Genomic DNA, 14959 nt, shown 5'->3' with positions numbered 1-14959 from the left:
CAAAGAGGTGCCCAAAACACACAGGTGCCTATGGGGAACAGGGGTGCTCCGGTTCCAGTCTGCCAGCAGGTAAGTACTTGCGTCCTCGGGGGAAGACCAGGGGGCTTTTGTAGAGCACTGGGGGGGGGGACACAAGTAGGCACACAAAACACACCCTCAGCGGCACAGGGGCGGCCGGGTGCAGTGTGCAAAGCAGGTGTCTGGTTTCAGGTAGGAAACAATGGAGGGACCCGGGGGTCACTCTAGCGGTGCAGGCAGGCACGGGGGGGGCTTCTCGGGACAGCCACCACCTGGGCTAGGCAGAGGGATGCCTGGGGATCACTCCTGCGCTGAAGTTCGGTTCCTTCAGGTCCTGGGGGCTGCGGGTGCAGTGTTGGTTCCAGGCGTCCCGTCCCTTGTTACAGGCTGTCGCGGTCAGGGGGAGCCTCTGGATTCTCTCTCTAGGTGTCGCTGTGGGGACTCAGGGGGGGTCGTCTCTGGTTACTCACGGGCTCGCAGTCGCTGGGGAGTCCTCCCTGAGGTGTTGGTTCTCTAAATCTCGAGCTGGGGGCGTCTGGTGCAGAGTGGGATGTCTCACGCTTCCGGTGGGAAACGTGCAGTCTTGGAAAGTTGCTTCTTTGTTGCAAAGAAGTAGTTGGTTTTTAACAGGGCTGCTGTTCATGGGAGTTTCTTGGTGCTTTAGTCCAGGGCAGTCCTCTGAGGCTTCAGAGGTCGCTGGTCCCTGTCGGATGCGTTGCTGGTTGCAGGTTTTCGAAGTTGGAGACAGGCTGGGGCCAAAGCAGTTGTCGTCTTCCTCCTTCTCTGCAGGCTTGTAGGTCAGCAGTCCTTCTTTCTTCAGGTTGCAGGAATCTGATTTCCTGGGATCTGGGGAGCCCCTAAATACTGAATTTAGGGGTTTGTTTAGGTCTGGGAGGGCAGTAGCCAACGGCTACTGTCCTTGAGGGTGGCTACACCCTCTTTGTGCCTCCTCCCTGTGGGGAGGGGGGGGGGTGGCACATCCCTAATCCTATTGGGGGAATCCTCCAAACATAAGATGGAGGATTTCTAAAGGTAGGGGTCACCTCAGCTCAGGACACCTTAAGGGCTGTCCTGACTGGTGGGTGACTCCTCCTTGTTTTTCTCATTATCTCCTCCAGCCTTGCCGCCAAAAGTGGGGGCAGTGGCCGGAGGGGCGGGCATCTCCACTAGCTGGCATGCCCTGGGGCACTGTAACAAAAGGGGTGAGCCTTTGAGGCTCACCGCCAGGTGTTACAGTTCCTTCAGGGGGAGGTGAGAAGCACCTACACCCAGTACAGGCTTTGTTCCTGGCCACAGAGTGACAACGGCACTCTCCCCATTTGGCCAGCAACATGTCTGGTGTGTGGCAGGCTGGCAGAAACTGGTCTGCCTACACTAGAAGTCGGATTAGTGTTCGGGGGCATCTCTAAGATGCCTTCTGGGTGTATGTTACAATAAATTGCACACTGGCATCAGTGTGCATTTATTGTGCTGAGAAGTTTGATACCAAACTTCACAGTTTTCAGTGTAGCCATTATGGAACTGTGGAGTTCGTGTTTGACAGACTCCCAGACCGTATACTCTTATGGCTACCCTGCACTTACAATGTCTAAGGTTTTGCTTAGACACTGTAGGGACATTGTGCTCATGCACATATGCCCTCACCTGTGGTGCAGTGCACCCTGCCTTAGGGCTGAAAGGCCTGCTAGCGGGGTGACTTACCTATGCCACAGGCAGTGTGAGGTTGGCATGTCGACTTAGCCTTTTTCTCCCCACTAGCACACACAAGATGTGAGGCAGTGTGCATGTGCTGAGTGAGGGGTCCCCAGGGTGGCATAAGAAATGATGCAGCCTTTAGAGACCTTCCCTGGCATCAGGGCCCTTGGTACCAGGGGTACCAGTTACAAGGGACTTACCTGAGTGCCAGGGTTGTGCCAATTGTGGAGACAAAGGTACAGTTTAGGGAAAGAACACTGGTGCTGGGGCCTGGTTAGCAGGGTCCCAGCACACTTTCAATCAAAACTTAGCATCAGCAAAGGCAAAATGTTAGGGGGGTAACCATGCAAAGGAGGCATTTCCTTACAGACAGTATTTTCGAAACAGAGGTAAATTCCAAACCTCTAAGCAGACCGCAACACAACCTAAACAGTGACTTCCTTCCCTCCCTTCCACTCCACACATCTCCTGTGGGAGGAAGACTACAGCAATTCCACTCTCATTGGCAAAATATCACCACAGACAATTGGGTATTATCAATTATCCGCAATGGCTATTGCCTAGAATTAATTTCCACCCCTCCAAACATTCCACCACAATACCACAAGTTGTCCCCAGAACACACTGTTCTGTTACAACAAGAGGTACAATCTCTACTATTAAAACAAGCAATAGAATTGGTTCCACATACTCAACAAGGAACAGGAGTATACTCCCTATACTTCCTCATTCCCAAAAAAGACAGCACCCTCAGACCCATCTTGGACCTCAGGCCCCTCAATCTATACATCCTGTCAGAACATTTTCACATGGTAACTCTGCAAGATGTCATTCCACTACTACAAAAACAAGATTACATGACTGCTTTAGACCTCAATGATGCGTATTTACATAAACCCATCCATCCAGCTCACAGAAAATACCTCAGGTTTGTCATAGCAGGAAAACACTACCAGTTCAAGGCGTTGCCATTCGGCATAACAACATCTCCAAGAGTGTTCACAAAGTGTCTAGCAGTAGTAGCAGCCTACTTAAGGAGACAACACATCCATGTCTTTCCATATCTCGACGATTGGCTAATAAAATCAAGCAATTTTACACAATGCCAACAGCACACTCATTACGTAATAGAAAACTTGAACACCCTAGGGTTCACTCTAAATTACCAAAAGTCCCACCTTCAACCAGCACAGGTACAACCTTACCTAGGTGCTATCCTAAAAACTCAACAAGCCCTATCTTATCCAAATACACAAAGGATACAAGCTTTCGAAAATCCCATACAACTCATACAGCCAAATCAACAATACACTGTGAGATTTATCATGAAGATTCTAGGAATGATGGCATCTTGCATAGCTATAGTCCCACATGCAAGACTAAACATGAGACCCGTACAACAGTGCCTCTCACAACAATGGTGTCAGGCACAAGGTCAACTTCAAGATCTGGTGTTGATGGACCGCCAAACACATATATCCCTTCAATGGCAGAATCGCAGCAATCTTATAAAGGGGCGGTCATTTCAAGACCCGTGCCTCAGACTATAATCACAGCAGACGCATCTGTGATCGGTTGGGGAGCTCATCTCAACAATTAGACCATTCAAGGGCAGTGGGATGTCAAACAGAAGCAGCTACACATAAACCACTTAGAATTATTAGCTGTATTTCTTGCCCTAAAAGCATTTTAACCTCTTCTCAAACAGAAGAATGTTCTCATAAAAAACAACAACATGACAACCATGTATTATCTCAACAAACAGGGTGGGACACATTCATCTCAACTGTCCCTTCTATCCCAAATAATTTGGAAATAGGCAATTCACAATCAAATTCATTTTTTAGCACAATATATTCCAGGGATAGACAATCAGTTGGCAGATCTCCTAAGCAGAAATCACCATCAAACACACAAATGGGAGATTCACTCCCAAGTACTTCAAAAGTGGGGAACACCAGACATAGATCTATTTGCAACAAGTGAAAATGCAAAATGCCAAAACTTTGCATCCAGACACCCACATCCCCTATCCAAGGGCAATGCTCTATGGCTCAATTGGTCAGGGATATTTGCTTACGCTTTTCCCCCTCTCCCACTCCTTCCCTTTCTGGTCAGCAAACTACGTCAAACGTCACTCACCATGATACTCATAGCACCAACATGGACACGCCAGCATTGGTACACAACACTTCTAGATCTGTCTGTAGTACCACATTCCCAACTCCCAAACAGACCAGATTTGTTAACACAGAACAAAGGTCAAATCAGGCACCCAAAACCCAATGCACTCAATCTAGCGATTTGGGTCTTGAAGTCATAGAATTTTATTATCTAAAGCTTCCACCAGAATGTATGGAAGTGATTAAACAAGTACGTAAACCTACTACTGGACAATGCTACGCAAACAAGTGGAAAAGATTTGTTTTCTATTGCCGATCTAAAAACATCGAGCCACTTACAGCATCTATACAACATATTCGCCCTCATTAAAACTTCGGCGGTGTTTTCAAAAGACTGCCGAAGCTGCGGGCGCCACTATACCACCAATGCTGGCGGTATATCTGGCTCCCTATTATGACCTTTCCGCTGGGCCAGCAGACGGAAACAGCATTTTCGTCTGCTGGCCCAGCAGAAAAGTCACATCAACATTGCAGCCAGCTCATAATACAGCCAGCGGCAATGTTGATGTGCAGCGGCACCCGTCGCGCATTTCACTTCCCAAAATTCAGGCAGTGAAATGCGCGATGGGGCTGTGCCTGGGGGCCCCTGCACTGCCCATGCCAAGTGCAGGGGCCCCCAGGGGCACCATGAGTCCCTCTTACCGCCAGCCTTTCCATGGCGGTGTTTACCGCCGTGGACAGGCTGGCGGTTGGGGACTCATAATCCCTAGGGCAGCGGTGCTTGCACTGCTGCCGTGGGGAGTATGACCGCCAGGCGGAAGCTTGGCGTTATGTTGGAGGGGCCGGCGGTATGGCAGTGGCTAATGCGCCACGGTCATAATATGCTGGCGGTACACCCCCAGCCTGTTTGCGGTGTTACCGCCAGCTTACAGCCGGCCGCAAGGGTCGTAATGAGGCACTGTATGCTATTACTTCATTTGCAGGAATCAAATTTGGCTTTCTCATCCATCAAAATACACCTTACTGCAATATCTGCATACTTACAGACTATTCAGCACACTTCTCTATTCAGAGTTCCTGTTATTAAAGCCTTCATGGAAGGATTAAGACGCATTATTCCGCCTACAACACCACCTGTTCCACCGTGGAATCTAAATATAGTACTTACCAGACTCATGGGACCACCTTTTGAACTCATGCACTCTTGTCAAATACAATTTCTAACATGGAAAGTCACCTTTCTTGTAGCTATTACCTCTTTAAGAAGAGTTAGTGAGATACAAGCGTTCACTCTTGAGGAACCCCTTTTCCAAGTAAACAAACATAAAGTTGTACTTAGAAAAAATCCAAAATTCCTACCAAAAGTAGTATCTCCTTTCCACATCAACCAAACAGTGGAATTGCCAGTCTTCTTTCCACAGCCAAACTCTGTGGCAGAAAGAGCTCTTCATACCCTAGATCTCAAAAGAGCTCTTATGTACTATATAGATAAAACTAAAGATTTTAGGAAAACAAAACAACTTTTCGTTGCTTTCCAAGAACCACATAAAGGCAATCCTATATCAAAACAAGGATTAGCAAGATGGATTGTTAGATGCATACAAACATGCTACACAAAAACAAAAAGAAACCTTCTAATCACTCCTAGAGAACATTCTACAAGAAAGAAAGGTGCATCAATGCCATTTTTAGGGAACATACCAATGTTTGAGATATGTAAAGCAGCCACATGGTCAACTCCCCATACATTTACAAAACACTACTGTGTTGATGTTTTCTCACAGCAACAAGCCACTGTAGGCCACGCTGTCTTCAGGACACTATTTCAAACAACTTCAACTCCTACAGGCTAGCTACTGCTTTTTGGCAGGACTAACTGCTTTCTAGTCTATGCATAGCATGTGTATCTGCAGCTACACATGCCATTGAACGGAAAATGTCACTTACCCAGTGTACATCTGTTCGTGGCATGTAGTGCTGCAGATTCACATGCACCTTCCCTCCTCCCAGGAAGCCTGTAGTCGTTTAAGTTTTTAACATTTGTACATATGTAGATACATTTACATTTGCGTGGACATCTCTTTGTATTCTTATACTCTATCACTCCTTCCTTCACCCTTTGCGGGAAAACAATGTAACAATGGAGTTGATGCCCATGCCCACTGAAACAGAGAGGAGGAGTCACTCGATCCCATGACTCTGAAAAGACTTCTTTGAAGAAAAACAACTTGTAACACTCCGAGCTCAACACTAGATGTCGGAAGAGCTATGCATAGCATGTGAATCTTCAGCACTACATGCCATGAACAGATGTACACTGGGTAAATATATATACACACACAGTAATAGGAAGCATTTCGAAACAACAAGCATTGGCAAGAAATAGTGAAAAATAGCTAGGGCCCTATAGTGGGGCCAAACCATATACTAAAATAGTGGAATGTGAAGTGAGGTCCCCCACCCAAGGATGTGGAGTAGTTAGAAGGGAGCTGGAAGAATTTAGAACCCCCAGAGGTCAGTACGTAGGCGACCCCCAGTGACCAGGGGAGCAGAGTAAATTACCTGATTTTCCCAAAGACTAACACGGGGACTTGGAAAAGGAAGATTGCAAGACCAGGACCAGTCCAGTGGAACCCAACAGTGGATTCTGGAAGAAGACAACCTGCAAACGAAGGGGACAGAGTCCAGTCCACACAGGAGTGTCCAAGTGGGGCAGGAGCCACTACCCACCATTCTGTGGATGAAGATCCAGGTCAGCTGGGGAAGATGAAGATCAGCGATGGAGCCCAGGAGCTCCAGGGATGTCCTTGGAGTTCTGCAGATGATGTCCCATGCTGGTTGCCGGGTCACATATGGTCAGTGGTAAGGAGGACCACCAACAAGGCTTGGCAAATGCAAATCTAGGCAGAAGACGATTTGCAGAGAAGAAGAGGACCAGCAAGGTCCAGAGGACTCGACGGACCCTCAGCAGTCAGGAGAGCCAACAGAAGCAGTTGCAGCCCCGACAGGCAACCCGCTGGCAGCAGGCATAGTAATTTGCAGTTAAGCCCAGTCAGCACACCTGGAGAGGAGCTCCACGTCGTTGGAGCAGTAGAGGAGAGACTGTCCTTGCAAGGATGAAGTGCTGGAGGCTGGGGCTACTTGCAGACTGAAGATCCCTTGGAGCTGGAGTCAACAACACTCAGTTGCTGCAAGAGTCCCGGTGCACAGGGGTATTGTCCTGCAAGGAGAGGCAAGGGCTCACCATCTCCCGAGTTGGAAAGATGATAGAGAGGACCACTCAACACTACCACCTGTGTTGCAGGATCCAAGCAGTTCCAGAGGAGAGCAGGTTCCAGCAGCCAGACGTCATTGCCTTAGGTGCCTGTGGATGCAGGGGAGTGACTCCTTCACTCCAAGGGAGATTCTGTTGTGCTCTTAGTAAAGAAGTCACATGTACATGTAGACTTTGAATGCCGACTTTTAATTTTATTAAGACCACACAAGGAAACCATCGATGTGTCGTCCGTCAGCCGCGTTTTCCAACTGACAATGTTGAAACGTTCGGGCTTGACTACAGCAACGGAATACTCAAGCCAACATTCTTCGATCCGAAATAAATTAACATAACAGATTCCTTCTTGCGTCTTTGGTGCAGCTGAATTCTTGCCGACCCCAGAGTATGCACAGCCATGGAGATGTTACAAATGCTGGAAGGAGCTGAATCTTGCAAGGCGCGATTGTCTCAGAGGTTGCAGGCTTGTGTGGTTCCTGAAGAGTCCAGCAGGGGTTCTGGGGGCCAGGAGCAAAAGAGGTAGATGCAGAGGAGTCCTGGTGGAGTCTTGCATGCCGAATCTGGGGACCCACCCGCAAGGGTGTCCCTAAATAGCCCTAACAGGGGGCTTGGTCACTTTGCAGGGTGACCACCTATCAGAGGGAATCACTAACGTCGTCACCTGTCCTGACCAACTAGATGCTTCCAGGGGCCTATGCACATCTTGTTTTCAAGATGGCAGAATCAAGTGGCCACCTGGAGGAGCTTTGGGCACCAACCCTGAGGTGGTGATGGACAGGGGAGTGGTCATTCCCCTTTCCTTTGTGTGCCTTCTCACTGGACTGGTGCAAACCAGATTATGCAAGAAGGGCACCAAATGTGACCTTCAAAGCAAGCCGGTGGCATGCGGAGGTTACCCCTCCCCAGTCTGTAACGCCTATTTCCAAGGGTTAGGGTGTTAACCTCCCTCTCCCACAGGAAATCCTTTGTTCTGCCTTCACTTGCCTGAGCTGGTCAAGGAGCAGGAGGACGGAACCCTGTCTGGGGGGCTGCAGCACAGTGTGCTGCCTGCAAACCCTGAAAGACTGGTAGGGGAGCCCCCACAGTGCATGGAATCATGCCACCAATACTGGCATTAGTATTGGGTTATGATTCCCACATGTTTGATACCAAACATGCCTAGGTTCGGAGTTAACATTATGGAGCTGGACTGCAGGCAGTGTGGCCAGTACTCGGGCAAAATAGCTTCCCTGCACTTGCGAACTCCAGTGCATTGGAACCGTAGTTCGTGGGGGCACCTCTGCTCATGAAGGGGTGCCCTCACACACAGGAACCTGCACCCTGCCCGCTGGCCTAGGAGGGCCTACTATAAGGGTGACCTACATTGACTTGGTGCAGGGACCAGCAGTGAAAGAGTGTGTGCACCTTTTCAAGCAGGCTGCATTGGCAGGCCTGCAGGCATATTTTGCATAGGCTCCTATGGGTGGCATAATACATGCTGCAGCCCATAGGGGACCCCTGTGTACCTAAGTACCATATACTAGGGACTTACAGGGGTACACCAGTGTGCCAATTGTCCAGTGTGAAGGGTACCAAAATAACCAAATTTAGAGGAGAGAGAGCACAATCACTGGGGTCCTGGTTAGCAGGGTCCCAGTGAAAACAGTCTAAACACACTGATAAACAGGCAAAAAGTATGCGGTAACCATGCCAAAAAGAGTGACTGTACTACACTTACTGTCCCAACATTCTGATGTTATTTTGTTCTTCTTTTGTTAGCTTTGCATGTTTAGGGCGCCTTCTGTGATGTTTTATTAAAGGTTTGAACCATGTTTTGCCCCCCAAAATCATTTTGATGTCTCAGTGAAACGTTGTTATGACATTTCTTGTATGCACACGCATTGAGCGTTTGCATAGCTGTTCCTTAAGGCTCTTATCAGTGAAAACACTTCTCTTTTATATCACATTAGCCACCATGTGAGTGAACTGCAGGCATTGTTGATACAACCTCCACCTACACCATCCTTTTTCTAAACAAATTGGTGCCAAGCACATGGCTCACCCCTCCAAGGAGGAGAGGCTCCATTGCTTTGATACAAAGAGTATGGTAACTTGTTACATAAACCACACAAAAAACATTGGGTTTGATAATGAGCTATTTTGTCGGTTTTCAAGTGCAACAAGAGATAAGGTGATGCAAAAGAGGGCACTATGGATAGTCCTTTGAAACAAAATCTGCTGCCCGCTGTCCGAACAAAAAGCTCTCTGATGTTTGAGGGCCAGTGCCACCAAGAGCAAGGCCATAACAATGGTGCATCATTGAGGGAGAGGCTGTGATGTGAGCATCGATAACTACATTCATGAAGCACTACTACCTTGACAGCCAGGTTCGAATGCAAGGTTCTTTCACTCCCTCAGTTCTACTGGACACTTTGGTCTGAGTCCGCTCTCCAGACCCTCCACCTTTGTGGAGTACTACTATGGCATCTATTCTAAAGGTGAGGAATGCTTTACGTAAAAAACACAGACATCCTCAAAGTGGCCTTTCCAGCACAGCAGGAGAGCCAATACTAACTGCACTCTGAAAACCCGCCCCATAATGCTTTGCAGGCCATTACTTTTACAAAACATTTTTGCTCATGACTCAGCCTGTGGTGGTCCTAGATCAATGAGACCACCTTCAACACATTCACCACAATGTGCTCTTTCTGTCTACAAATGCTCTTTCTGTCTACAAATGCTATTTTCATTGCTATGTGTTGTAGGGGCTGTTCTGAGCGTTTCAATCTAATGCCAAAAGTTTATTTCTGATAAAGGTTTTTATTGTGTTTACATAATAATTGTATATGTTTTAATAATCTCTCCTTATTGCAATTATGACCATGATTCAGGCCAACTTAACATCCTTTTTACACTATGACTGTTTGAACACTCTTGATAAGTTTGGGTGACCCTTCTGGTTTATTTCTATCGATACTCCTACGTGGCTGTCTTGTGTTTTTTGGGGGTAATTGTGTTAGCCAGCCAGCAGCTTTGATGGTGGGATGGTGAAAGTGGTATTCTTTTGGAATTAGCATGGCAGAATTAAATTTAGTTGCTAAATGGCAACATTTTCATTTTTGGTGGAAGATTGAGGAATAAGGTAAATGAAAGTTTTTTAGTTACATATAGGGCCACTGGAATTATGTGGCAGGAAAAGACTAAATTATGAGGCAGGATTGACCAATTTATGTGCCAAGAAAAGTCCAGTTATTAATTTACATCAATAGCTCGAACTCGTGCAAATCCAAGGCCTATTGCATTGCAAATGCCTGTTAATTCTTATAAATTTGAATTCAGTTTATGGTCAGCAGGCTTTATATTATTATACTTTACATTTCATATTTTAATGTATTTATTAAGTTAGATATAAGGTTTGAATTCTTACAACAGACTATCACTTGGCCTAATTTTGAATGTGTGATGTGAATTCTCTCATTACATTTTGTAACTTTGGTTATAATATTTTTGCAATATGGTTCATATTTCACCAACTGTGATAAAGTATACTTGACTCGAACTTAGTTTTTAATATTTTCTTGGCTCATTTTAACCTTTTGTTTGTCTTCACTTAGAACAACTTGCTGATCTGAATCAGGCTTTCCTTCAGCGTGAAGATCAACTGCATGAGTTGCAGACCAACAATACTTACCTTCTGAACAAGCTTGAAAAAGAAAGGTATAATGCTTACCATATTGTCCTGCAGTGATGTGGGAAATGGTTGAATGCTGAATGTGGTGTGCTGGAGCAAGTGGGTACACTAGTTCCTGTGAATGGCATTAAATTTGATCGTTGATTAGATGTTGAGTGCTGCATATGTTGTTCTGCTGTAAGAGCTAGAGGTTGTGAGTTCTTCTGTGGTTTGTGAATATATGTGAACTGGCATGCTGGACTTTGTGTGTGTGTGCAAGTAAGAATTAGGACATTCCAGCAAATAATAAATGAGTGAGCGCCAATGAGGATATATTCTTGACCATGCACCTAACAGTGGAGGATGCAACTTCCACACTCACCATGATGCCATGTGACTTTAAGGAGCTCAAAGACAAATGTAATAATCTGGAAGATAGGTCTAGCTAGGAATACGCTGGGTTGAGGTATGTTAAGTAATCCTAGCGCGGAGGACATTGGAGTTTGCTGTGCAACCATATTTCACCATGTCCTGCGAGAGAACAAAATCTTGGCAATATGATAATTTACAGGGTGGGTGCCTGGAGTGCTGAATTTGAGGCTCGAGCGAGAGGCATCATTGCAAACTTCATCCCCATCAGCATTAAAGGACTGAGTATTATGTGGAAAATGAGATGATCCAAAGCCATAAAATGTGAGGATAACACAATTCACGTTTTCCAAGGTCTATTCTAGAGGACCTTGAATAAAAGAAGAGTCCTCCAGGAGGTGAGAAAGCAAACTTGGGAAAGATAGATTAGGTACAGATTGGCATTTCCACTTGCACTGGTTTTTAAGTTGAACTTCAAGAGCCACCAAATCAGACTTCTGTAGGAAGGAAAGTCACTGTTAGATCTGACAAACACTGATTCTGCTGACCCTGAACAAGATAAGTCTCAATCCTGAAGCCACCAGAGAGCATGATGGGAATGAGGTCGTAACAGCAAAAGAGATGGTGGCAGACATTCACCTAGTAACAGAGGGAAAGACTAAACTGAGCTCACAGGATGCAAATGAAATTGCAGCTATGTTTCTTTAATGGATGTGTTCAATACCATGAATCGCAGACATGTCAAATGCGTTCACAAGGCCTACGAGGGATCAGTTCTGCTAGTTTCTAAGTTAGGAGGCCTCAGTGTAATGTTTCGTGATCTGGAAGGGATTTGGCTAGAAGGTGAACCCAGTGCCAAGGGGAACTACTAAAGGCGCAGTCAAGATGGATAGCTGTGGATTTAAGGAATGGATGGGTAGAGCTGTGGATAAGCGACTACTACCTTCCTACTAGATGGTACGTCTAATCACTGGGAATTTTAAGCAATTAAACTCAACAGTCAAACTACACACAATCTGACTAATCCTTTTTATCAGAATCTACCAGCAAAATTTGCTTAGTAGAAACCCATTTAGTCACCAAAGATGCTCTGCCAAACAGAAGGTAACAGGGTTACTGGTTGCTGTCCATGGAGATTTTGCATACATTGTAGCTGCGGTGATAACCAATTAAAGAAATAGTCAGATATGCAGCACACATAGGTAAAATGTAATGTAGGGTAGCACTGGAATCCACTCATGTATCAAACTCGAGTTGAGAAACAGTCCAGACAAATGGCTCTTTTTGGGGACAAACCGTCGGACATTATGCAGCTAGTGTATTTTAATGTAGTGCCTAACACATTTCTAGATAGACAACCTAAGACAGTTACTCTAGTAGTGGGATGTTGCAGAGCGCGACTTGCATTTTTTCAAATGTGGGGTTGCAAAATGGTCATCTTACTGATAAAGAAATACACCGTTTTCTCTCACAGCCGTAAAACGTATTCCAGGATAGATATAATATGGTGCACTGATACGCGTGGTGAAGCAACTGACAAGATTAAGGATTGATTTTATCAGCATTTTTGACCATAAGTCAGTCATTTGAGATTGTAACATTGAAGAGTCCCCTTGAATTAATAAATCCCAGAAATTTGACAAAAGTATTATAAATAGTAGGCTACCTAATTTAGAACTGATATTTAAATCGAATGACACAAATGAGGTTTCCTTGCATTCATTGTGGGATGGATTCAGTGTGGTCAGAAGGGGAATATGTATTTCGGTTTGACCAGAACACAGACATAATAAAATAACCATAGAGAAAATGGAAGCCAAATTAAACGACCTGGAACAGAAACCTATAGAAAAAGGAATATTAAAAGTGTTGAAAGAAATGATAGGTTCGATGGCATCTGTCGCTGTAGATACGCATGTTTTGCAATAGCTCGCCATCTGGTGTTGGGCCGGAGTGTTACAAGTTGTTTTTCTTCGAAGAAGTCTTTCGAGTCACGGGACCGAGTGACTCCTCCTTTTGTGTCCATTGCGCATGGGCGTCGACTCTATCCTCAATTGTTTTTTTTCCATTTTCATTCTAAGGGGCCAGATTAATTTGATGTCATTGGAATGCTCTGGAAGGACATTAATTTGAATTTAGCACCACGTTTATGAAAAAGGCCGGTAAGGCAGATTGACTACTAGCGAGGAAACTATGTATGGCGAGGGAAAGAATTTGAGGTGTAAGGTTACAAATTCTGACAAAAGAAAAAAAAAAAGGGATGTTCATGGATTACTATGCTAAACTAAATAGGGGAAACATGCAGAAAACCTAAGGCCCTTATAACGACCCAAGTATGCCGGTGTTAGCCACATCAGAGTGTGATGGTCTTAGAAAAGAGATAACTGTGGAGGAAGTAGTAAAAGCTATTAAGGTTATGCCAGCCAATTAGCACCAGGCCAGATGGTCATGCTAATTAGTTCCAAATTAGTGCCAAACGTTTATCACTCCTTTAGAGACAAGGGTCCCATAACCGATTCCATGCACAATGCATACATAACACTCACACACAAAGCAGGCATACCAAGAACAATACCAAACTTACAAAGCTATCTTACTTGCTGCAAACTGACATAAAAATATTCACTGAAGGAGGCAGGGCTTGCCAAGATAGCCAAGGGACGTGAATCCCCTCAGCTCCGCTGTCACCCGCAGCGAAGTTGGGCAAAGACGACGCCATCCGGAGCGCAAACAATGCATGAATGGGTGTGAGCGGTGGAGGTGACGGAGGGGCTCCCATTGAGCACAGGAGGAGCTCTGGAAACCGAGGAAATAAAGAGCGCAGCCCGCGTTGAAGGACACGCTGGAAGCAGAGACAGAGCTCCGCCTGCTGAAGCTGGTAACAAAGGTGCGTAGACCGGCAGAGGAGTGTATGGCTCGCCTCCTTGGGCATGCAATACCCTAAACAGATAGCAGCAGGAGAGGCATTGGTTGAGGCCTAGGCCTGAGGACGAGGGTATGACAAGGTGCCTGAGCCTAAAATTGCAACCGACACAGCGATAACGAGACACGCTGGCGCACAATGAAATGGCTCTAGAAGCACCAGACCGGGAGGGGGGAGAAGGCATCGTAACGGCCAACGGAGTCCCCACCACACACAGAAGGTCGGCCACACAGGTTTAAGAAGCACTAGCACCCGGGAACAACTGGTGAGTCAAAAGTCTTCCAGAGGCCCACACTTGGACGATAGAGGAGTGGTGGAGAGGGACTGAAGGGAAGATAGGAGGCACTGCACGCACTGGGGGGAAACAAAGACACAGAGTGGGAGACATGATCAGGACGCGAGGCTGCCGTAAGCTTCCCCCTCAAGAGTGAGGGAAATGGATTGAGGGAAGACAGGAGGCACTGCACACTCCGGGGGAAGACGACAGGACAGAGTGGGAGACCTGATCAAGACACAAGGCTGCAGAGCGCTTCTCCCTCAAAAGCAACTGGGGACAGAAGGCCCATGGTGGAGGCAAAGCGAACCGCATCACAGAACGAAACCGATCCCCCAAAGCCCGGCTAGGAACCGTGGTGATCCACGCAAGAAGCTATAGCAAGGGGAGACAAATCCCGGCGATTGGTCCTGGACACAGGCATGATATCAGAGAATACTATTGATACACATGCCTCCCAAAAAACAGAACACCAACAGAGTCGCCAATTACTTTGCCCCAGTCGAAGGGGAAGCGGCCCCGCATGAGGTCTCCAAGATGGCTCTCACACCAGATGACCTCCTGGCCTCCCTGAGAGATTTTAAAAAGGAACTAAGGGCCAGATGTAGTAAACTCCAATTTTGCGACTTGCAAA

At 46.4% G+C, this 14959-nt stretch overlaps 1 protein-coding gene across 3 annotated transcripts in view; it reads left to right on the top strand.

Annotated features, from left to right (window-relative positions):
* GOLM2 (golgi membrane protein 2) overlaps window positions 1-14959 on the top strand; it is a 446718-nt gene that overhangs the window by 122264 nt on the left and 309495 nt on the right. For all 3 annotated transcript variants that reach the window (XM_069222964.1, XM_069222962.1, XM_069222963.1), the window contains exon 3: window positions 10704-10806. In XM_069222964.1, the coding sequence (XP_069079065.1) occupies window positions 10704-10806 (103 nt within the window). The remainder of the gene's footprint in view (window positions 1-10703; window positions 10807-14959) is intronic.

Source organism: Pleurodeles waltl, chromosome 3_1, assembly GCF_031143425.1.
Source record: "Pleurodeles waltl isolate 20211129_DDA chromosome 3_1, aPleWal1.hap1.20221129, whole genome shotgun sequence".
Classification (NCBI taxonomy): Eukaryota; Metazoa; Chordata; class Amphibia; order Caudata; family Salamandridae; genus Pleurodeles; species Pleurodeles waltl.
The sequence above is the reverse complement of the archived record's forward strand: the minus strand, read 5'-3'. Positions and strand labels throughout refer to the sequence as shown.